The sequence below is a fragment of the Chelonoidis abingdonii genome, chromosome 3 (assembly GCF_003597395.2).
Source record: "Chelonoidis abingdonii isolate Lonesome George chromosome 3, CheloAbing_2.0, whole genome shotgun sequence".
Classification (NCBI taxonomy): domain Eukaryota; kingdom Metazoa; phylum Chordata; order Testudines; family Testudinidae; genus Chelonoidis; species Chelonoidis abingdonii.
The window spans coordinates 84550687-84576670 of record NC_133771.1 but is presented as its reverse complement, the minus strand read 5'-3'; the positions used below and the strand labels follow the sequence as shown (position 1 = coordinate 84576670).

The following is a 25984-nucleotide window of genomic DNA, read 5'->3' as shown; positions in this document are numbered from 1 at the left end:
TAATTATTTGTTCCAGTATATTTCTGATATATTGATTTAGGCTGACTGGTATATAATTCTCTGGGTCCTCCTTTTTCAAGATAGGTAATATATTTGCCCATTTCCAGCCCTTTGGAACTTCAACCATCTTCCATGAATTCTCGAAGATAATTGCTAATGGTTCAAGAATTGCTTTGCTGTTTCCTTAAGTACTCTAGAGCAAAGTTTATTAGACACTGCTGACTTGAATACACCTAACTTAACTATATACCGTATTCTTTAACCTGTTCTTTTCTTATTTTGGCCTGAGATCCTTCCCCCTGGTTTTTAATATTTTTGGTAAGCGTCAGGTCTCAATCTTTTCAGTGAAGATTGAAGCAACCACAACAAAAAGCATTATACTAGACTAAAATAAAAGGACAAGGTTTTTAAGACTCTGGGAAGGATATCCACTCCCATAGGAGCACTAGAAAAATGTATTCCTCCATAGCTCCTTCACGGTCTCCTTACTATCTTTTTTACTGTCAGAGAGGTAGCTATGTTAGTCTGGATCTGTAAAAAGCGACAAAGAGTCCTGTGGCACGTTATAGACTAACAGAAGTATTGGAGTGTAAGCTTTCGTGGGTGAATACCCACTTTGTGTCTGTAAAGCCTATCATTTGTATCTAAGCACTGAAAAGTTAATTGGATCTATGTGCTGATGTTGGTTTAGTTCAGCTTGTTTTCTGGTAAGATGTCAATGGATAATATTGGTTGCTTGAGACCCACCTGTGGTTCAGTCCCTTACGTGTCTTAGTTATTTCACATAGTATGTTGCCATAATGGACAGGTGTTATCAACTTAGTGAAGGGATGCAGTCAACCATCCTCAACTCTTTGTGTATTGATGGGCTTCTAAGACAATCTTACCCAGTCTCTAACCTCCCATTGATGGTGGATAGCGGTTATAGTGAGGAGGTCATCCTCCTTCATGTTCTCACTTATTGAAATAACTTGTTTTTCGATTGTAGAGTGTCTCTGGTCTCTTTCAGCCGCAACCTTTGCATGAACAGCCATGTGTTTAGACGTGGTACGAAAGTATTTCAGTTGTGCACTTCACACAGGCTGTGCCCTTACCACCTGACATTGAAACAGCACCACTGCTCCACTGACCACAAATTTAAGTTAATTCCTCTTACAGCTTATAGCAATATCTTGATTTTAGTAAGGCTTTTGACACAGTCCCACATGACATTCTCTTAAACAAATGAAGGAAATGTGGTCTAGATTAAATTACTATAAGGTGAGTGAAAAACAGGTTGAAAGACTGTACGGGGTCAGTTCTTGGTCCAGTGCTATTCAATATTTTCTTTAATGGAATGGAGAGTATGCTTATAAAATTAGCAGATGACACCAAGCTGGAAGGGGTTACAAGCACTTTGGAGGACAGAAGTAAAATTCAAAACGACTTTGACAAATTGGAGAACTGGTCTGAATTCAACAAGATGAAATTCAATAAAGACAAAGGCAAAGTACTACCCTTAGGAAGAGGAAAAAAATTAAATGCACAACTACGAAATGGGGAATAACCGGCTACGTGGTAGTACTGCTGAAAAAGATCTGGGTGTATAATGGATCACAATTTAAATGAGAATCTGCAGTGTTATGCAGCTGTGAAAAAGACTAATATAATTCTGGTGTGTTTTAACGGCAGTGTCATATGTAAGACTCAAGAGGTAATTGTCCTGCTCCATTCAGCACTGGTAGAGCCTCCGCAGGAAGCCTGTGTCCAGTTCAGGGCAATCCACTTTAGGAAGGATGTGAAGAAATTGGGGCAAGCCCAGATGAGAGCAAAAAAAAATGACAAAAGGTTTAGAAAACCTGACTTATGTGAAAAAGTTGTGGAATCCCCATTGTTGGAGATTATGAGAAACAGGACAAACACTTGTCAGGTATTGTCTAAGTCAGCGTCTCAAATGCGGTCACTGTGACCGCATTCGGCCACCAGGGACTTTTTTTGTGGCCACAGCCTCATGGGCGGTGATTTGGGGGGGAGGGATGCAAGTAGCATCCCCTCCCCTGGGGCTGCCAGCAGAGGTTGGGCCCTGTCCCCCTCTGGAGCCAGAAATGCTGGAGGAGTAGGCAGCTGGTGTGAGTTCCCCACCTTCCTGGGGCTGGTGGGGCTCGGGCTTCTGACTTCAGCACTGGGTTGGTAACAGCAAGCTCGGCCATGGAACAGCGAGCTCTGGTCCCTGGCCACAGGGCTTCAGCCTGGCCCCAGACTCGCTACCCTTCCAGCACCGCTGGCTCCCGCTGCCTCCCCCAGCCCCTAAGCTGCCTCCCCCCAGTTACACCTGGTCCCTGCTGCTTCCTCTGGTCCCCCCTATCCATTGCCCCCTGATCCCCTACTGCCTCCCTACCCACCTCCCCATCCAGGGCGTAATTAGTCTCCCAGCTTGCCGGGGCTGAGTAAATTTGCTGAGAAAAGTGATATTTGTATGTTTGTTAATATCACTTTTCACTATCTCCCAGCTAGCTCGGAAGTCTGCTGCTGTGAAAAAATGTTAACAAACACACACATGCCATTTTTCACAGCAGCAGACTTACTAGCTAGCAAGTCTAAAACAAAAAAAGCAACCAAAAAAAGCAAAAGAAATAACAAAAGACAAGAACATGAAAAGCACCTTATTTTTGTTTCTATTCTGTTTAGGTCCAGTAAAGAATAGAGACAACAGTACATTATTTTGATTATTGAGTTTGAAAAAAAAAACCCTACATAAATGAAATACAGTGATTTGGATATGTATATGTGCATTTTGTCCCCTAAAGTTAATTAAGTATTTTAGGAAAAATTGTCAGAGCAGCCACCAGCAAGAGTGGGTGGCCGCACTTTGAGTCCACCAAAAAATGTGTTATGAGAACCCCGGACTCTAGATTTGCTTGATCCTGCATCAGCACAGGAGCTAGTCTTGATGATTTCTTGAGGTCTCTTCCAGCTCTATGATTCTATGATATGTATCAATCATTGATAGCTTGTTCAAGATACAGATAAACCTTTTTTTGCCTGGATTGAACCACAGTGATCATATTATGCCTGTCTAATTTTATTTACTTTGGTTCCCTGTAACATGTTGGATTTAAAAAAAAAATATTTAGACCTTGACTGTATTTGAGATCCAGTTGAGCATGTTGCATTGGGTATGTTTGATAAGATACAACATATATGCCTTAAGAGAGCCATCTGTTATGTCTTAAGTTGGCAGTTGATCATGACTTTGTGGCCCCTAGAGCACTGATGTCTCTATATCTCTCTGTACTTCTTAACAACAAACCTTTCTCAATTTTAAAGGTATTTTTCAGTATGATCGTGATTTTTTTCATATTTGTTTTGCTTGGTTGATTTTATCTGAATATCTTCTTTGCCCTTTTAAAGTGCTTTCCTTATCTTATTTTAATTAAGACATTTGTTTTATGTATTTTAATGCTATTGTGTTGTACAGCACTCAGTGTGTTTTGGCAGAGGAAATGTATGTTGTCTGAAACTACTTAATTTTTTCTGATATTTCCAACATTAAAACCAGTTAACTTTTAATATAAATTACTGTGTATAATGTACAAAAATCAATGTGTGTATGTTGAACATATTAAACTTTTACTTTTATTCTCAGGTTGTTCCATCAAAATGGTACACATTTCTTCTGTGATTTTTCTGTTTACAAGTGCTTCCATATTTACCAGAGTACCAGAGCAGATTATCCTAAAGGACCTTCTCTAACTGCAAATATCAAGAGACAAAATAAATTGTCTCCATGTTGCTGCTTCTGCTCTTAAGTCCCCTGTACTTTGCACCTGATTTTTCCTCTCAAGTTAAAAAAAGCTGTTAAATATGAAGAAAGGGGGAGCAGAGAGCAGTAGTAGCAGAGAGCATTAGCAATATCTGCTTCTGGCTGAAATAGCAGCATTGTTAATGCTGTGTTACACAGTATTTCTCTACCCTTGGAAGAAGCAGAGTGACGTGAAGTCAATTTCTCTTTAGTTTTGGACAAGTTATCACATTGTGACTGTAGTGGGACAACGTGGCTTACTTGCTCTGTTTATTTTCAGCAGTATGGGAGGGCAATTCCCCTTCTTGAGGCTACATAGAGAAAAAGAATTATAGGGGAAAAAACCTACTTGCAGGCAGAAATTCTGTGATAAAAGAATTTTAGATGCTCCATTTTCCTGTGTGTATGATATTATATTATATTTTGTGTATCTTTTTCAGTAAAGAGCATATACGTTATTAATGCTAATAATAAATACAACTCTTACTTTCACAGACAAATTTGACCAATTTTGGGCCATAAATCGGAAACTCATGGAGTATCCTCCAGAAGATAGTGGATTTCGTTACATCCCATTTAGAATATATCAGGTAGGAGACAACATGAAAAGCCTCATGTTTTACAAATCAGTTGTCATGCTGAGATCTGTCAAATGTTATAGAAGTAAACCAAATGAAATAAGTCCACTTATTTTTAGCTGCAAAGTAAAATTAGGTGGCCTGTTTGCTCACATTTGCTGGGCTGTTCGGTTGGATGAATTAACTAAGGAAATAGAAGAAAGTCCATAGAGCATGTTACTCACACTTGATCCTAATAAGTAGTTGCTGCTCATTGTGCCAGAAATAGGTGCACAATACACAAAAGTATACTAAGTGCTTTACAGACAAATAAAACAAAAGACTAACCTGGGTGTTTAAATTTATATTTCTGCTAGACACTGAAAATAATGGTCTTGATAAAGTGACTGGATTTATGACTTAATGCAACAGTCTGTAACCCATTAACCCCCCTTTTTTGTCCTGTGACTACAGAGGAGTTATTGGATCACTTCATCTTGAATGGTCTCTTACAATAAGTGTTAACTACCTATGCTAAACGATCAGTTCCACCTTATATTCAGCTGTGACAAAGGGCTTGTCTACACATAGAGCGCTGCAGCGGTATAGCTGCACGGCTTTAGTGAAGAAGCAACAATGCTGACAAGGGAGCTTCTCCTGTCGGTGTAGTTAATCCACCTCCACGAAAGACAGTTGCTATATCACTCTCCTCTTGATATAGCGGTGTCTCCCCCGGAGTTAGGTTGGTATAATTACGGTGCTCAGGATTGGGGATTTTTCACACCCCTGAGCTATGTAATTAGAGTAGAACACCAGAGTTACGAACTGACCAGTCAACCCCACACCGCATTTGGAACCAGAATTTACGTAATCAGGTAGCATTAGAGATGACAAAAAAACAAAAGCAAATATAGTATAGTACCATTTTAAATGTAAACTAAAAAAAAAGAAAGCATCATTTTTCTTCTGCATGGTAAAGTTTCAAAGCTGTATTAAGTCAATATTCAGTTGTAAACTTTTGAAAAACAACTATAATGTTTTGTTCAGAGTTACAAACAACCTCCATTCCCAAGGTGTTAATAACTCTGAGGTTCTACTGTATACTAATGTTAGTTTGTAAGACTTAGGGTATGTTTACGCTACAAAATTTAAGTCAACCTAAGTTACATTGACATACAACTGTCTAAGTAATTCAGTTGCTTTTGCATGGCCACGCTATGGTCCTCGTGTCAGTGGTGCATGTTCTCACTGTCAGTGTTGGGCATTGTAGGAAGGCTTCTGAAAGACAACAGCAGTTGATGTAAGCACCTAACTACATTAGCTTAAGTGCTACACCTCTCACAGAGATGGAGTTAAGTTGATGTAGTGGGCAAGTAACATCAGTGGGAGCTACATTTTAGCGTGGATGCTTGCAGAGTTAGGTCGACACAAGGCAGCTATTATGATGACCTAACTCTGTAGTTTAGACCAGGGCTCAGCCTCTGAGTACCTTTCCCAGACCTGAATAAGAGCTCTCTGTAGCACAAAAGCTTGTCTCTTTCACCAACAGATGTTGATCTAATAAAAGATATTACCTCACCCACTTTGTCCCTCTTATAGATAAATAAGAAACTAGCCCTACTTGAAGAACGTGCTGTAGTATCTGCCCTTGAAGGCTCCGCTGTATACAAAACAGGCCGAGTTCATCCTCAGCTGAAGAGCTGGAGGCAAGCATTTCAGGAGGAACGTTTTCCTCATCCTCTGCATAAGCGTCTTATATTCTGTCATTATAGGCCCCATGAGAGAGAAAGTGGTGTAGGTAGTGTCTGTGAAAAAATACTCACCTTGCTAATTTCACTTGGGACATCTGTTGCTCTTATCTGTTCTAATAATGCTGCTTTATTTTGAAAAGACAAGTTTTAACACAATAAAATACTACTTAACTGTTCTTATAGCATACTAAGTATGTGAATTTAATGTGAAATATTGAAAAAGGTGCAAATTTAAGTAAGCTCAAAAAGGAATTGAATTAGGTTATTAGAAATTTTCAGTGATGTTTTTTTTTATATCTTTGTGATAGCTGGTAGTATGGAACTGCCCTGCTACTATTGCAGGGGTCAGAAAATTTTTTGTAGTTCATATAGCGAGCAAAGCCAATGCTAGTCAAAGGTAAGCTTGTCAATGACTCATAGACTTATAGACTTTAAGGTCAGAAGGGACCATTATGATCATCTAGTCTGACCTCCTGCACAATGCAGGCCACACAATCTCACCCATCCACTTCTATAACAAACCCCTAACGTATGTCTGAGTTATTGAAGTGCTCATTGTGGTTTGAAGACCTCAAACTGCAGAGAATCCTCCAGCAAGTGACCCGTGCCTCATGCTGCAGAGGAAGGTGAAAAACCTCCAGGGCCTCTGCCAATCTGCCCTGGAGGAAAATTCCTTCCTGACCCCAAATATGGCGATCAGTTAAACCCTAAGCATGTGGGCAAGACTCACCAGCCAGAACCCAGGAAAGAATTCTCTGTAGTAACTCAGATCCGATCCCATCCCATCTAACATCCCATCACAGACCACTGGGCATACTTACCTACTGATGGCATTGGATCTGCCTCCGAGCTTGTAAAGACAAGAACAACTCGCACTTAGATTGTTGCACACTAAAAAGTAGCAGAGAGTAGTTCTTTGTTACAGTGTAAAATTGTAAATCATGGTGGCTGATTCAGAATTAAAAGTTCCTCCCTTTGCAAACTATACAAAAATTGTTTAAAGACTGTCTATGTACTCTAGTCAGTCTATTTTATAAACTCATTAATGTTAAATTACACATTTTACCTATGCCATTCTGGGAACATAAGAACAACTATACTGAGTCAGACCAATAGTCCATTTAGCCCAGTATCCTTTCTTCTAACAGTAACCAATGCGAGGTGCTTCACAGGGATTGAACAGAACAGGCCATCATCAAATGATCCGTCCCTTTTTGTAAAAGAAAATGTAAAATGAGTTTGTCCATTTTCTGCTGTTTTCATTGTATGATGATTAATAAACTGAAAAGCAGACTGGAGAATTTATGAGATATTAATCTGGTATTTTCAAACTTAATAAATGACTAGTTGAGTAAATTAGTTACTTTTTATTTTTAATTCCAGAAATGTTGGTTTACAGAATGTTTAAACTAGATTTAGAGACTGTTGCTGCATTTAGGGATCATTAGACTCTTTGAGAATTCTCTTTATCTCCATCCCTCAACTCCAAACCTATCTGCAATATTTGTTTATTTCTAATGTAAGAATACAATTAGTCTCTTTATTTTTGCCTAGGAGTTTTCTTTTAGCAGAATGTTAAGATTCTGGAGAAATGTCATGGAATTCTTTAATTTTTCTTTCCTATGTGCCCTCTGCTTTCTTATGGCATGAAGTTTGGTGTTAACGTTTTGAGTTGAGTTTAAGGTACTGTTGTATACTCATCCAAAATTCAGTTAGAAGGGAATCAGTCAATCGTGCTATTTTGATGGTCTGTCTTCATAAATTACATCCAAAATGTATCCTGTAAATGATTAGTAGTGGTGAAGTTTTACACCGGTCACTATAAAAAGGAGATCTGCTAATGCTGAATGTATCAGTGTTACTTTATACTGGATCTAAATGCTTTATTAGAATTTGTAAATCTAAAGAAGTATACAATTGTTTTGTAGTAACTTAGTGTTTAGATTTAATTAAGACAAATTTATTGTCATAGTGAAACTTTAAAGATTGAGAACGGAAGTCACAGTTATTTTGTGAGCGCTATCAGAAATTTTAGCAGATGGTAAGCTCTGTATGTGTGCATCAAAACCTATAGATGCAATTTTCTCCTAGCATGGTCTTTGGTCACTGACTAATTTGTTGACTGCTTGGTGCTAAGAAATGTTTTCGCAGCAACAGAAATGGACTCATTAAGTGGAGATAGTGCTGATTAAATAATGTAGGGATCCCATACCCCGTATAAAACTGATTTTATATCTTTCATGTAAAGCCCATGTTGGCATTGCAAACAGCCCTTCATTTCTCTTCACAGCGACACTCGCAGAATGTTTCAGGTTGAATGACAAATTCTGTAGGTTAGATCCTGGAAGGATGAGCAATGAGGCCTAATCCTGCTTTGTCTGTTGAAACAGTGGGGCGTAGAAATGCAGTTCGTTGTGTCCTCTGCCACAAAGAATCATCTAGCTGGGACAGGATTCCTTGCGGCGGGGTGGGTCACAATACTGTGTGTTGCATTATGCTGCTTCACGTTGCAGGGATAATGTGCACAGCCACAATCTGTCAATTAATACTTGCTGATAATGGCAATATATGTATGTATTGGATTGAGTGAACCAGGTGATATTGGGTGGGATTTTCAAAACTCAAACTATTCAAAACTTCTCACACTGAATTCACTCCAGCATGACCTTAATTCTGCTCTTCTGGAGCTGGCAGTACTCATTGGGCATTGCCTACATATACGCTAGTTGCCTGCACTATTGGGTATAGTTGTACTGAATGGTGGAGAGATTAATTGGAGTAGGTTGGTAGAGCTGTGATAGTGATATGAGATCTGTGTTTGAGCCCCGTTTCAGTGTGATCAGAGGAAAGAGGAGCATGTGTACCTTGAAGGATCTAAGATACATTATTTCAGCACTGATTTGTGGAAGTTGTCAGTAGCAGGGTACAGGGGTCATTTAACAAAGGGGATTGTCAGCAATGAGGTGGGATATGAGAGCAGTCTGTGGTTTTAATGATTGATAAGTGAAAGTACACCTCTACCCCGATATAACGTTGTCCTCGGGTGCCAAAAAATCTTACCGTGTTATAGGTGAAACCACGTTATATTGAACTTGCTTTGATCTGCCAGAACATGCAGCCCTGCCCCTCCAGAGCACTGCTTTACCATGTTATAGCCAAATTCATGTTATATCGGGTCACATTATATCGAGGTAGAGGTGTATAATGTTAGATGGAATCTAATAATAAGGACTGATGGAGTTGTAAAATGAGAGTAAAGGAAGTTGTAAAATTAACACGCACAAAGTTGTTTCTGGGGAGTAGGCTCAGTGTTTGAGTATAGAACAGTTCAGGTAGCTCCTAGTCAGTACAGCTCGCCTGAAAACAAGTTTCGCCTTGGCTATGAGAAGGTATTCAGTTGTGCTGTAGTTGTCATGTGTGTGTCTGTTCTCCGAGTGTGCACTGTCTGGAAAGGCAGAAATAAGTATGTGCACTATGGGCATGATTGGGTCCTCCCTCAAAGAGGGCAAAGTGAAAGCTCTGTTGGCAGGTACCTCACTACTGTTTCCTAGTTTTCAGTGGCTTGAGTTTTGCTGAACTTGATGTTCAGGAAAGGCATGAGATACTTTTGGACAACTTTAACTCTGCCTTAACAAAGGTTTTTCTCAGTAAATTTCATAGTTTCTTTTAACAGACAAAGAAGTTGTTGTAATAGGAATAATTGGTCATTTAAGCAGTTGTAGTTGTCACGTAGGCTTGCAGTTGATATGCTATTGTGGCTAAGTAATAACAAAGTGTATGTGTGCATTGTGATAAAACACCTGCAGCATCAAGTCTCAGAGCCAGTCAGCTGACTCTGGCTGTGGGGCTAAAAATAGAAGTGTAGATGTTTGGACTTGGGGCTGAAGCCTGGGCTCTGAGATCCTCCCCCTTGTGAAGTCTCAGAACTCAAGCTCCAGTCAAGCCTGAATGTCTCTGCTGCAATTTTATAGCGCTGAGTCCGCTGACCTGGACCAGCCGTGGACATGCTGCAGCTTTTTTATTGCAGTGTAGACATACCCAGAAAGACCTAGCTCTTACGTAGTGTTTTTCATCAATAGATCTTAGAGAACTTAATATCATTATCCCTATTTTACAGCAGGTGAATGACAGAGCCAGGAATAGCTGAGGTCCAGTTGTCTCGCCACGAGGCCGCACAGTTGCTATATGATTCCTAAGCTCCTGCCTCGTCCTGTTAATTTTGTTGTAGTGCAGCAAGCATAACAGTTCTGCTTTGAAATGTTTGCAGCGTATTGGTTGAGAGGGCTGGTGAGAGAAATCAGACATGGCATGTGTCCCAAAACCTTAACAGTTTTTTTCCCCCCCCCCCAACATGGTGCTTACAATTACTTTGTGTATGAGAGAAGAGTGTGTCTCTTTCGCCACCCCCACCATTCCCCACAACATATAACCACCTGACAGCATTTCCAGATCACTCTTCCTCTTCCTGTCCCATTAAGCCATTAGTTAGCAGTGCAGAAGACATTAACATGTAATAAGTTGCTCTTTGCTGTCGCTTTCTGCTTGCTGCTGTATACACATATCACAGGCAGCGGCCTAGTGCGCACTTCCTTGATTATGTAGGCTAAGATGCACACTGGACTGGGTCCCTCATACCTACTACACCCCATAGCTGGGCCCTGTGTCTGCTTCTGCCAGGTTTTCCAATCTTGTCCCAAGTCTGACTGTCGCCCCATGTCCAAGCTGCCTTCTCCTGCACACATTGTGGCCAGCCCTCCACCCCATACAGGGGTGATGTGTACCTTCAGTTTTGGATGTCAGACTTCAAATTTGTGCTATCTTTACCCCACTCCATTCCCCAGATTTTGGCATACATGGCGTGGATCAGAAACTCATGGATGGACAGGGGCCCCTAAGATCCTGGCACACACGGGGAAGGCAGGAGAGAGTCTCAGACACTCCCAGAAGGACAAGGTCCCCAATCCTTGCTCATATGAGAGAAGGCAGAGAGAGGGCTCAGATACCCCTATGGGAGTAGGGTCCCCCAGTTCCCAGCAAACTCACAAAGACTTGGAAGAGGGCCTCACACATTCTCCAAGGGGCTGGGAGCCCATATCCTGGCTTCATGGAGGGGGCAGGTAAGGCAGACTCCTCTAGAGGGACTTGGGTCCCAAGATTGCCACACCCACATGGGGTAGGGAGGGGGCTTCAGACCCTCCCCTAGGTCCTGATGTATACAGAATGTCAGGCTGAGAGACGCTCCTTCCCCTATTTTCCATAATTCCCCTTGCCACCCCTTATCCCTTCATTCCTCATGACCCGACCCCTTACCACCCATTTCCATTTATCCCCCTTTCCATAAACGATTTTCTCTTGCCTCAGTCCCACACCCCTTCCTTGTTCTTTCCTAGAGCCCCACCCGTTGATACTCCTCCCTTCTCAGCAAACATTTTATGTGTAACTTATTTTCTTTACAAATATAGCTTGAGCATCTTCTGAATTATTTACTGTATTAAGTTAGGCATTGAAACCTACATATTGTGGAATTGTCTCTTTAAGGGATCAGATTCTGGGGCACATGTTGGCAGTTATGTCATTGAAAGTTGCAGACAGCTGGTAGGGTGTAGAGAGCCACAGAGCCTGTGTGGATGTCTGTGGCCTTGGGTGCGCCTTTTAAGAGCCACTGGGATTCTAGAACTTCAGTCCCCTTTCTGTTCTGGGGGGGACGGGACATGACGACTCCTTGTCCCTTCACCACAAATAATCTGGAGGAAACTCTGCAAAGGGAACCTCATAGATTCCTGTAAGTGAGTTTTTTCATCCAAGAGAATGAGCTGGATCATAATAAAGGTTCATAATAAAGATACAGTAGATGAAAATCAGTTCTAACAGTGCTCAAACTGTATCACTGGGGAAAGTTGTTAAAGAAACAGAAATTAAAATAATATTCAAATACACTTTTCAGTAAAGGATTGGTATTTTCAAAATTTACAAGCTATTTCTTTTGCAAAGCATGTCTATTAAAATACATTTTTAAAGACTAATATGAATCAGACCTCATGTGGGATCCAAATTTAATGGTGTGTGGGAGCAAGAAAAGACAAAAATAAACACTTGGTAACTCAGAACTAAACTAACCACAGGGTTAGTTTATTTAGACGTCATTTTACGTCTTTCTTCAGTAACTCTTCTAAAAGTACTAACTAGAACTGAGTTATGATCCTATTATTTTCCACAGCATGCTGAAAATAGAATTAAGTTATAAAGTCAAAGCAGCAAAATCATAATTAACTGATCAGCGCAATGGGCAATCTGAAGTTGGTGAACCAAAAAGACTTTGGGGGTTTGATTATACTACTTCTAATTATCCAAACCATTTCTTAAAGAACTATATAATTGTAAATTGCTACACTTTCAGTTGCCAGTTGCACCAAAACTAAATTTCATTATTTTCTAATAGATATTGCTGAAGTAGAGGCTTTTTCTCCCTTTGACTTCTCCTTAATAAATGTGGAGGTGAAGGAGTATTAATGTCTCCAATACTGTTATGTATCTAAACACACTGCTTTACCTGTACAAATGTTGTAGCCACCCAGAATTTTGCAGAGATTCTAGGATTTGCTCCCCACTCTTACTTTATAACACCAGTTCCTTCTCCACTTCCTAGTATAGGGGTCAGCAACCTTTCATAAGTGGTGTTCCAAGTCTTCATTCATTCACTCTAATTTGAGGTTTCGCGTGCCGGTAATACATTTTAACTTTCTTAGAAGGTCTCTTTCTATAAGTCTATAATATAGAACTAAACTATTGTTGTATATAAAGTAAATAAGGTTTTTAAAATGTTTAAGAAGCTTCATTTAAAATTAAATAAAATGCAGAGCCTCCTGGACCAGTGGCCAGGACCCAGGCAATGTGAGTGCCACTGAAAATCAGCTCGCGTGCTGCAGGTTGCCTACCCCTGTCCTAGTAGTACAATCCTGGGAAGCAAGATGGACAACAGATTGTCAGTGGTTGGGGAAACTAAGTCTGCATCTGAGCAGACGCCCTCTGTTCATCCTTTGATACACAGTATATCTGCACGATCAAGGGGGAAGAATCCTGAATACTTTGAAAGTTTAAATCTTTGTCTTGGTATTACGTAGCTGACAGCTGATTTACTATACCTGGTGACTTGTAAATTCTGTAGAGAGAAAAATATTTTTTTTTCTTTAGAACAAGAAATTGTATGTTATGGAAGAACTGATGAGATATTTACCATAGCTTCACCTGACATTTATTTATTTACTTACTTACTTACTTATTATAAAAATTGCATTCATGTTGATGTAAAGGAGACACACAATTTTAATTTACAAATATACCTTCGAGCCCACCCAAATTTAAATATTAATCAAGGAGGTTCTAAACCCACAGCATTGGAGCCCACAAATACCTCAAATGTACATGGCATTAGTAGGACATATTTTAGTCAAAAACTAATAAAGTAGATACTTCTTGAAACTTTACACGTCTGCTAAATTTACTATGTTGTCTGTTTCGCTGTCCTAGTAAAAAGTAAATATTTTTACTGTATTATTTAAATGCCTTAATTCATGACTTCATAACAAAAGGGGTTGGGGGGAATCACACTAAGGCCACGTCTACACTACGGGATAATATCGAATTAGCTGAAATCGGTTTTATAAAACTGATATTATAAATCATTTCTATGCAGCCAACTAGGCACAGTAATTCGGCGTTGTGCATCCATTGTCCGGATCACGGATTTCGGAAGCATTAGCCATTGTGGTCGCTCTCCGTAGTTATGCCATAGTCCCGCAGTCTCCCGCCCCTGATTTGGGTTGAATTTCATTGTCGCGGGTGCGTTCTGGGTAAATGTGTCGTCAGTCATTCCTTCCTTCTTCGCGGAAACATCAGCTTGACAGTTCCTTTCCCCGTTTTTCCCTGGATGCCTGCAGACCCATAGCCCACAGCATGACGTTTCAGCGTTTTTTTTTTTCCGGCACGTATGTGTACTGATGCCTGGACAGAGGGCGATACTTCACAGAGTACAGCAGCAGCTTCACTTGCTTTTGCGTATTACAGAGATTGGTTACCAGTGTGTCGTACACGTCTACTGCCGGAGTAAACTGGCAATGACAAGACGGTTATCTCTCCCCCTCTGTATGTCCTGCTATCCTTGAGTCGCCTGGCTGAAGATGCGCCGGGGCGCACACACAAAGCAAAATGGGAATTGACTCCTGAGTCAATCCTCCTTATGGTTTTAAAAATAGAGTCAGTCCTGCCTGATAAGGCAATGTATTAGAGGACCGAGTGTTACAGCACGCACGGCTCTCTGTTCGTATTCACAGGGGTGCCCGCTCAACACCCACACCCCGTATCTTCCTTCTTTCCCCCAACCTTCCTGGGAACGCTGGGCAGTGTCCTGCCCATTTGTGCATGAGTATTAAAGAATGCAGGAATAAAAACACCTGATTAGTGAATAAAATGAGGGGGATTGCAGACTCCGGTGCGATGATTAGTCCAGGCAGGACAATTAAGCGTGTGGGGGAGGGCACAGCTGCTGCTTCTAATGGACAGTACCAGCAGTACAGAACCTTTTCTTTACACAGGAAAGGAGGGGCTGAAGCCCACCAGTTGCTATGATGAAGCTAGTTATTAGCTTTCTGTCCTATCTACTCTGGGAGTAACAGGAATGTTACCCTCATGTCAACATGTGAATATTCATGAGGCGGTTTACTAGTCCTACTGCACCATCTACAGCCAGGACGAGGGGGGAGGAAGGGGAGAGGAGCAGATACTGCTCTTCATGCGTGCAGCATGGGCATCTACCAGCAGCATTCAGTACACATAGTGGGTGAATTGAAAGAAGTTCAATGAAAATGATTTTCTTTTCCTTCTTTCACAGTGGTGGAGGGAGGAACTGAGGAGCTATTCACTGACCACGTCCAGACACTGATGTTTGAACCTACAGAACATTGGGATTCTCAGCCAAGAATGCAACAACTTTTCGAGACTGTGTGGACTGTGGGTATACTGGGTCCTCAGTACCCCTCCCCATGAGCGTCTTTGACGTTTTCTCTGGCTTCCGTTAACGTTGTCACACACGCTGTGTATCCTGGAGATTTTTCTTTCATGCTTTTGCCATTTCAGTGTTCTGTAACGGAATCTCTGATAGAACAGATTGTCTTCCATCGGATAGGATCTAGTATACCTCCCGTACGGTCATGCTTGGAAGCCTTTTTTTGCATTGAGACTGCAACGTCACTCATGTGATCAGAGCTCCTGCTGGCAAACCAAGAAATGTAATTCAAAGTTTCAACGGGCTTTTTGTTTACCTGCCCCGCTGATCGAGTTCAGATTGCTGTCCATTAGCGGTAGTGGTGCCTGTGGGATAGCGCCCAGAGGCCAAATAAACGTCCATTTCTGTCACATAACCGTAATCCGATATGTTAGTATCGAATTTAGCCTACTCCTCTCGTCGGGGAGGAGTACAGAAATCAATTTAAAGAGCCCTTTATATCGATATAAAGGGCGTTGTAGTGTGGACGGGTACAGCATTAAATCGATTTAACGCTCTTTAAATCGATTTAAACACGTAGACCAGGCCTTAGTTTATCACTGATCTTTGAAGAGAAATATTAAATGTGATGTTCAGTGACCTGAAGAGGGCAACAAAACCTAAGTTTCTGTATTTACTGTGGTACTGTACAAATTGCTGTTATATAGACCAGTGGCTTTTTTGTACTGGTGACACCTTTCACATAACAAGTCTCTGAGTGTGACCCCCTCCCATTATAAATTAGAAACACTTTTTAATATATTTAACACCATTATAAATACTGGAGGCAAAGTGGGGCTTGGGATTGAGACTGACAGCTCGTGACCCCCTATGTAATAACCTTGTGATCCCCTTGAGGGGTCCTGATCCCCACCCGTTTGAGAACCACTGGTATCTATGGTATGACTATTCATAAATCGTTGTGTAACTTTTTTCTTACGATGCAATTTCACAAAAGGGCTTTTTAATGTAAAGTAAACTTAGTCCCTGAATATATTCACGCCTTTTTAGAAAGAATATTTCTGAAAAGTAGCGTTTTGATGTGACAGAAAATATGGCTAATTTGTCTAAGGAACTGAATGTTTACAGAAAATCAGCTAGGAATTTAAGTGGCCTAAAGGAAAATTGGCGTACCCTCTGGTCTGAAGTAAAAGTGAGAAGGCTTTTTTTTATTATTACAGTTGTGCTAATCTGTCATAAGCGCGTGAGAACTGCACTCAGTGACTTACTCTGAATAGCCATAGACAATAACAATGAATATGAATAAGTAACATTTCAGAACAGGGGTGGGCAAACTTTTTGGCCCGAGGGCTACATCTGGGTATGGAAATTGTATAGCAGGCCATGAATGCTCAAAGAATTGGGGGTTGGGATGCGAGAGGGGTGAGGGCTCTGGCTGGGCTCTGGGGTGGGGCCAGAAATGAGGAGTTCAGGGCTCTGGACTGGGGCAGAAGGTTGGAGAACGGGGGTGGAGGTTGAGGGCTCCGGCTGGGGATGCAGGCTGTGGGGTGGGGTTGGGGTACAGGAGGGTGCTCTGGGCTGGAACTGAGGGGATTGGAGGGCGGGAGGGGGATCAGGGCTGGGGCAGGGGATTGGAGCACAGGAGGGAGTCAGGTGCAGGCTCCGAGTGGCACTTACCTCAAGCAGCTCCCCGAAGCAGCAGCACATCACCCCTCCAGCTCCTACACAGAGGCATGTCCAGGCAGCTCTGCGCACTGCCCTGTCTGCAGGCGCCGCCCTGCCGCTCCCATTGGCCACAGTTCCTGACCAATGAGAGCTGTGGGGGCAGTGCTTGGGGCAAGGGTGGTGTTCAGAGTCCCCTGGCTGCCCCTATGTGTAGGAATTGGAGGGGGGGAATACCGCTGTTTCCGGGAGCCATGCAGAGTGGGGCAAGCCCCTGACCCTACTCCCTGGCTGGAATGCCAGAGCAGGGCAAGCCCCAGACTGCACTCTCCAGTGGGAGCTCGAAGGCCAGTTTAAAACTTCTGGAGGGCTGTAGTTTGCCCACCCCGTTTTAGAAACATGAGTATTCTGCATCGGAACTTAATCTCTTATTGTGTGTGTTTTAGAGATGTGGAAAAATAGCATGGTTTAGAGGGTTACTTTTTTCTCTAAAATCTACTGTTCCATTTTGAAAATTAGATGAAGAGAATTATTTGTGTGTTGGGGAGATTCATAAATTACTAGCTGAGCCGGTACTGTTTATATAAATAGATTAAAGTTCAGTTTGGTACCAATAGTATTTACTTTTCATAGCTCTGGTATAACAACAAATTATGGTAAACGTTAGGGTCCTTTTAATTTTACTATTTTAATATACTGCAGTACACAGCAGCTTAGATGAGATTCAGTATCAAACAAAATGCCTACAGTATGTGTATGATTTATGAAATGCCTATTTAAAATGAACATTAGGTTTTCTTAAGCAAAGGAAACTGCTGAAGAACATACGTGGTTTGGAGGAGTTAAGAAAGGGAGAGAAGCTGCAGAAGGAGGAGGAAGGATCCATGAAACATGAGCACAAACTAACTACGTGTCTTGAACTAGCACAGCCATATTAAAAGTTAGAACAGTGTTTCTCAAACTGGGGTCGCTGCTTGTGTAGGGAAAGCCCCTGGCAGGCTGGGCTGATTTGTTTACCTGCCCCGTACTCAGGTCTGGCCGACTGCGACTCCCGCTGGCCATGGTTCGCCGCTGCAGGCCAATGGGAGCCGCTGGAAGCGGTGGCTTTCTCTAATAAGTGGCGACCCCAGTTTGAGAAACACTGAGTTAGAATGATTTGAACAAAAGCCATTTTCACCAGATTATGCAGTCTGCCCATCGCTATTTTAAGTGATATGGGCCTCAGTTATGCATTGAGAGATGGCTGGGCACAGCCATACACCCATGTGAAGCCCCTTTGATTTCAGTGGGGCCCTGTGCAAGTTTAACACTGTGCCCACAAGGTTCTCAGTGCAGGAGTGAAGCTCTGGATTAGAAAGTAAGTTTCAGACACCACTGGCTATTTTGGGTCTTAGTAAGAAATATCTTGTTTTGGCTGATAAATAGTTTCTCATGTGAAAATCACCTTAGTAGTAGTATACTATTTGATACCTTAACTAGTCTGAATTGTATATCTGTGGACTATATAAAATATAATTGGAAGTGTTCCATTATGGAGCCATAATCCATAGTTAAACCAGTAAGAACTATTTCATTCTAAATTCTATTTTCATACCATCTGATCTGTTCTATTTAGGGTCTTACAGGGCGTGTCCCTGTGGCATCTAAGTGCCTAACTTTATTAAACTTTCATTGTGAAAATTGTTACACTCTTTTTAAAGTGAGAAAAAAACTGAACAAATTGTGTTTTGAGTTATAATGTAGCTGAATTAAAAATCTGACTTTTTGTGAAATGTAATGCTTTTGGTTATTCATAACTTGAAAATGTCTTAGCTTCTTATGTGCTTAGTCCTTCCTAAATACAGATTTGCAGGCTACTTTTGAACAAAGATTGGTACCCTTTATTGTGGATTTCTATATAAAACTTAAACCTAAGTAGTAAATCAGATTAAAGATAGCAACTCTGAACTCTCTGATGCCAATATCTCCGGCAACAAACTGAATATATGTAAATGAACATGCAGCAGAGCTGAATTTAGAACCGCAGATTTTAACCAATTTCTCTATTCACTACACACAACTCTTAACATTTAACTGTTCAGTTTTAAAAATCAGAAAATTCCAAGTTTCCCACACTAACTTTGACCATTCCTTCAAAGGGATGCATTACAATATAGTAATGAGTCAAATAAGGGTATGACTGCCTTAATACTTAATTGAAATGAGAACATTGTAGGGATACTGTCATGTTAGGTCACTTAAAAAGAATTCTATAGGCTGATTATTTTCCTGTATGCATTTCATTCAGATTGGACAACACACATTGACCTGTCTATTTAATTTATATTCAGCTCCATTTTTTCTCATTTCGTAGTGAGTTGTCAGATTTTCTTTTCCAGATAGAACTTTCAAACCAACTCTGATTTCTTCTTGTGACCATACTCCTTTGTAGTTACATCACCCATCCCTTGAGTTCATAACAAGAAACTATGCTGGAGCAAGGGGAAAGTAGGAATGGAATTGTGTTAGATGGGTGGGTCTGTAGCATGATTGCTTCTGGGATTATTTCTGGGGTGATGCAGTTTATGCACTACCCCTTGTTTGGTGCTATGGCAAAAGGCAGTCTAGTTCATAATGAAAACTTTAAAATAATCATCTTTGGTAATTCCCTCTGCAAAGTAAATCCATGAATTTTAGTTTAATTTCACATATTTAAGGCTGCCTATTTATACATTTACCCGATAGTCAGAATATTTTGCTTAATTTTCAGAGTTTTTAATTTCCTTTTTTTAGATTGAAATAAAAAAGATTCATGTTAAATTTGAGAAGCAAACTGAAAAGTCAAGGTAGGCGAAGGTATGCACTATTCCGAGTTTGTTGGAAAAGACCAATAGATATTTTCAGACAGTCTGAAAATAAATTAGTGTACATGGAACAAAACAGAAACAAAAAAAGGGAGGGAAGGAGAGAGAATATGACACCACAGTCTAGGAATATGGTCTGAATTAACAAATGTAAGAAATGTCTGAAAGTGTTCTAATACCTAACTGCAGGAATTAGTTGAAGTTCTTAGCTGGCTAATTGCTTACCACATGTTCAGCTAATGTTGGTTGGATATATTGCTGAGGTATACATTTTTCAAAATTTTAATTCATTTGGCTAAATATCTAGCTGTTTGTTTCTTGTTATGTTTACAATATGTTGACACTTAAAAATGTTCCTTATGTATTCAAGTACATATGTTGAATTGTTTTTCTGGGCTGTGCTTTCTGTGCATTAGTATTATATTTTCAGGTTAATATTTTGACAGTTAAATTTAAAATAGAAATTTTCACATTTCAAGGAATGTGAAATTAGATTAATAATGAAGATATTGGAAAAGTATTTCTATCTTTAACTGTTTAAGACAGCCTGCTTGGAGTCTTTAGTGTGTCTCAGAGAATCACTGCAGGACTATTTCTCTAACAAAAATACTTATTGTAGAAAAGCGGTAAAATGTTTGTTCAAGTATGTGTTAGTGTGGATCCCAGTGTAGATATACATGCACTTCATCTCACTCATACAAGCTCAGTCTTTTGGATAGCAGTGTTCAGTAAGCCTATTCATGCACCCTCTGCTGCCTTCTGCTCCTGTCTGAGGGCATAAAGGGTAGTGTGACCATGCCCCTCCCTCAGTTACCTCTTCTGACCCAGGGCAGTGAGACATAATGTGGACTGTGCCCTATTTGCTTATGATTTTCATAACTCTATTTCTTCTTTGCTTCTTTTATTAGTCCCTTTGTGTTAGACTTTTTTGTTGAGCATTTCACCTGTACTCCTGAGCATACACGTAAGAAATAGAAAGCAGTTAGGAGAGTGGCGAGAGACCACCCTCCCAAATACAGCTGGGTGAGGCACTTCATGCCAGTTGTTAGCTGTGGAGTACTCAAAACCCACTGGGTTTAAACTCTGTCCTTCCTGCGATATCTTAATACTTGTTATAGATTCCTGTTTTGCCTTGGGAGAGTCATGTCTTTGACATGTGTTCTATCTACCATTCTTTTTATCCCACACCTGGAAATCATAAGACTCAAACTGCACCTCTTGGAGCAATCCAGGAAGATAGTTTTGGATCCAGGAGCGGAGATGTTCTCCCTACTAAAATCAAGGAAATTGTCTTTGGTGAGTTCCTCAGCTAGCAGGCACTACACCCTGCTTTCAGCTGGGAAAAGAAGGCAAAAAAAGCACCAGAACCCATCACTGCTGGTGCCAGCAGCCTCAACTCCAACTATGTCAACCTCAACACCAACTCCAGGACAGAGACCAGTTCTATCCTCCAAAACAGAAATATAGTCCCACACCAAACACAAACACAGCTTGGAGCAGTCAACATGATCATCCTGCAAAGAGGATTCAAGACATAAAGAGTCCCCTCAAAATCTTCAGTATTGATGAGGGATAGCACCAAGACATCAGTGACTAGATCAGACATGGAGACAAGTTCATCAGAACCAACATCAACCCCAGCATCCACTCTAGTACTGAGATATTCCTTTGAACCTCCTTACAGCTCCTGCCAGCATGAGACCTAGCATCAACATAGATACTGGGACTGGCTCCATTAACATTAGTGCTGGACTCATACCCATCAGCAGCACCATTTCCAGAGAAATACTTCTCCCTGTCACCGGGCCACTCCTCCCTTGCTTCGAGCAGGAACCATTGCCCAAGAGGAAAGAATGATACCCAAAATACCCTGAAGGCATGTGGTATCAAGTCCCAGTGAAGGACTGGCAGTGGATGGGCCACCCACAGTCTGACTATTTCCAGTACAGTCAGGTGCCTGATAATCACAGATGTCATTGACCTTGGAGGCAGATATTAAGGCTGTCCTGCTGAAGATGGCACCTGGAAAAGTAACAGGTTTGGGTAAAGTCACAGCGGAAATTATCAGAATCTTGAGAGAGCTTGGTTTATGTTGGCTTGTGCATTCTGCATGCAGTTTGGAAAGAGAAGAAAATTCCAAAAGAATGAAGAAAGCCCACACTGGTACCAGTGTGTAACGGTTACGTACAAGACTGCTCCAAATATCATGGAATTAAGTTGCTGTTCTGCAGCAAGAAACTGTTAGAGAGAATCATAGATAGTCACATTTGTCGAATATTGGAGCCCATTTTAGGAAAGAAGCAGTTTAGTGTTGGAAAAGGAAATGAGATAATAGATGGTACATTTACCATTAGATGGTTGTTGGAAAAGAAGCTGGAAAGAAACATCAAGCATGGATGGGCTTTCCTCAGTTTGGAGAAGGCATTTGAGAAAGTACTTAGGCTGGTGCCTCTGCTACAATTCTGTGGGGTACAGGAGGACCTTGTCCAGGTGGTGATGGGTTTGTATGCAAAGGTGTGGATGGTTTTTGGTTGTAATGGAGGGTTTTGAAAGGAAGGTTGGGCACCGCTAGGAATCAGCACTTAGCCCATTACTGTTCATAATTGTGTGATGGACTTCACAAGTAAGCAAATCCAAATGGTTTGAAGTTGATCTATGCAGACAATACTGTGTTAATGGCCAGTAGTGAGTACTATTTGGTCCCGACAGTTGATTTTTGAACAGGATATTAACAAACGGTGGCCTCAAAATCAGTAAAGGGGAAACCGAAGTCATATGGGTGACTCATGTGGACCCAAGACAAATGATTAACATTGAGAGCTAGCACCTAAATCATCTTTCTGCATTTAAGTACCTTGGGGCTGGTTAATGGCCAATGGAGAAACCAACAGAGAATTGTAAGAAAAGCTGCTGAGCACATGGGACATCTGGTGCAAGACAGTGGAGTGACTTATGATAAACTGATGTCCAGACTACTTTAAGGGACAACTGTATCAAACTGTGATAGACCAGCTGTTCTGTACAGACCAGAGACCTGGGCAACCAGAGAGAGGCACTTGAAGACTTGAAGCCATTGTAATTAATTGTTTGAGGGTAGCGAGAGCAGTGACGTTGTTGGATCACATGCAGAATGATGTAACCAAGAGGGAGACCAACATTGGTGGTGTCAGAGAGAAACTGCAAGAGAGGAGGTTGTGATGGTATGTGAATGTGTGAAGGATGGATGAAGGAAATCCTGTTAGGGAGGCATTTGAGATTAGAGTTCTTGGGCAGAGAACAAGAAGACGGACAAGAAAACAGAGGATAGATTCTGTGTGGGAGGACAGAGAGGATATGGAGTGAGCATTGGCCCAGGAAGCCTGGAAAAGACTGAGCCGGTGACCCAGCCCCAGCTAGCTGGGAAACGGGAAGGGGAAGGAGAAGAAGAGTGTACTGCAAGCCCTTCCAGTACCAGCCACCTCAGAGACTGAGAAACACTATCTTTTTCTGTCTCCATCCTGAGTATCCACTCAGTAAGTGACTCCATATATGTGGAGGTGCCCATTATCTTCCTCCTCCATCTCACACCAACCTTCCTCCTAAAGGCAACAGATTTGATGAGACAGTTTAGAGCCACTCCAAGACCACCCTGGAACTGATCTCTGGAAACTACCTTGTCCCTTTCAACCTGACATGGATGGATGTTGTTGCCTATGGCAATTCACTTCCCTATCCCCTACCCTCTCCACTTCTCTGTCTCTCTTCAAGGATCCTTCTGATGAGAACATTTTCAAACAAAAGTGATCTTGTTACTTTGTGTAGGAGCTATAGAAGAGGATCCATAGGATTACAGGGGAAGATGTTTCTACTCCCGATACTCTCATTCTGAAAAAGAAAGAGAGTCTTCATCCTATCCTAGGAGGAGACTGAGGAAACTAAACAAATACATCTGCCTCAGATTTGGGATGATAATATTTGCCTCCATTGTTCCATCCCTACATGTTCACAGCTAGTTTGTGGACCTTGACTAACAGGACATCACCATCCGTTCAACTCTCAGAAAGTACCTGAAGGTGGTGCCATTCAGACTCTCTGTGACACCTGAAGGTGCTTAGCCATAATGGCAGAGTACCCTAAGAATAAGGGCAGTGGTGTCTGTCTGGCTGATCAGAGGCAGGTCACATCAGGAAGCTCTGAAAGGTGTAATCCAGTGGTCCCCAATGCAGTGCCCATGGGTGCCATGGCACCCGCCGGGGCATCTATGTGCACCCGAGTACTGGCCAGCAGACAAGCATCCACTGAAATGCTGCCGAGAAGCGGTGTCATCGAGAGGTGTCGCTGCTGAACTGCTGCTGATATTCGGCGGCATTTTGGCAGTGACGCGTCTTGATGTTGCCGCTTCTTAGCGGCATTTTGGCGGATGCTTGTCTGCCGGCCACTGTCCTCAGTGGCTTGTTGTCTGGCGCCACCCACCCAGAAAAGGTTGGGGACCACTGGTGTAATAGTGCTTTCTCCCTCTGTTTGCCAGGCTGGGCCTCCTGGTGAACTATGAGAGATTCTTTCTCATCCCATTGTAGAAATTGCCTTATCTCATAACAGAAGATAAAGTTCATAGGAGCCATGGTAGATTCTAACATGGCAAGGGCTCACTTACCTCAGGATAGATTCCTCACTCTGGACATTACGGAAAACTGATTTTAACATCCATCAACAGTAGTAGCCTTATGTTTGGCTTTTATCCTCATGTACATACTTCAGACTTCTCCTGAGACCCTTACATTTCTGACTCAGATCAGTCTATTTCCCTGCAAAGCATGAGATGAGTAAGTCAGTTATAGTTGCATCCCAAGTACAAGGGACTTGGGCCCTGGAAGAAATGAAACTACACAAACTTTTTAGAGCTCAGAGCCATCAGACTGGCATGCATGGTATTCTTCCTGGTCCTATGACACTCAGGAATGCAAATAGTAAAAGATAATACATGTGCAATGTACTATATAAACAAAGGAGAAGGCACTCTCCATCCCTTCTGCTCCTCCCCTCAAGAAAGTGATCAGTGTGTTCCTTACATCCCAACAGCCTGCACCTTCCAGATGCTGAAGTCAACCTGATGGACTTCCTAAGCAGGCAATCCATCACCAGCCATGAGTGGTGATTGTTGAAATCCACCACCAACTTGATATTCCACCAGTGTGGAAACTTAGTCATAGACTTGTTCATCACCCAGGACAGCACCAAGTGCCAAACTTCTGTGCCGGAGGAGGAGGCAGCATGAGTCCAGCGTCTTTACTGGAAGTCTTCCTTCTACAGTGCCTTCCTTCTTTATGCCTTTCTATCATTCCCACTAAATCCCAGACAATAGCTAAAGCCAGATGAGATCAGGCGAGATTCATCCTCATAGCTCCCTGTTGGCCAGGGCAATTCTGCCTGTTCGGCTTGCCGTAGATGTCCGTGCAACCATGAATCAGGATTCCAGGCTTCCTGGACCTGGTGTCACAAGATCAGGGCTAAATATTGCATCCAGATCCAAAGTTACTGCAGCTGACAGGATGGATGTTGGCTGGCTGAACACCATGGAGATGCAAGAGGTAGATGGTGACTAAGAACATAAGAATGGCCGTACTGGGTCAGACCAAAGGTCCATCTAGCCCAGTATGCTGTCTACCGACAGTGGCCAATGCCACTTGCCCCAGACAGAGTGAACCTAACAAGTAATGATCAAGTGATCTCTCTCCTGCCACCCATCTCCACCTTCTGACAAACAAAGTCTAGAGACATCATTCCTTAAGTCCATTAATGGCTAATAACCGTTAATGGACTTAACCTCCATGAATTTATCCAGTTCTCTTTTAAACACTGTTATAGTCCTAGCCTTCACAACCTCCTCAGGTGAAGAGTTCCACAAGTTGACTTTGCTCTATGTGAAGAACTTCTTTCTTTTTTTTGTTTTAAACCTGCTGCCTATTAATTTCATTTGGTGACCCCTAGTTCTTGTATTATGGGAATAAGTAAATAACTTTTCCTTATCCACTTTCTCCACATCACTCATCATTTTATATACCTTTATCATATCCCCCCTTGGACTCCTCTTTTCCAAGCTAGAAAGTCCTAGCCTCTTTAATCTCTCCTCGTATGGGACCCTCTCCAAACCCCTAATCATTTTAGTTGCCCTTCTCTGAACCTTTTCTGGTGCCAATATATCTTTTTTGAGATGAGGCGACCACATCTGTATGCAGTATTCAAGACGTGGGGGTGCCATCAGTTTATATAAGGGCAATAATATATTCTCCATCATATTCTCTATCCCCTTTTTAATGATTCCTAACATCCTGTTTGCTTTTTTGACCACCTCTGCATACTGTGGTGGACATCTTTCAGAGAAACTATCCACGATGACCCAGATCTTTTTC

The 25984-nt window shown here is 41.7% G+C and overlaps 1 protein-coding gene across 9 annotated transcripts in view; it reads left to right on the top strand.

Moving 5' to 3' along the window:
- ATG5 (autophagy related 5) overlaps positions 1 to 25984 on the top strand; it is a 138845-nt gene that overhangs the window by 70326 nt on the left and 42535 nt on the right. For all 9 annotated transcript variants that reach the window (XR_012655521.1, XM_075063865.1, XM_075063864.1 and 6 more), the window contains one exon: positions 4277 to 4371. Coding sequence is in view for 8 of the 9 variants with exons in the window: in XM_075063865.1 (XP_074919966.1) it covers positions 4277 to 4371 (95 nt within the window). In the remaining variant the exon portion in view is untranslated. The remainder of the gene's footprint in view (positions 1 to 4276; positions 4372 to 25984) is intronic.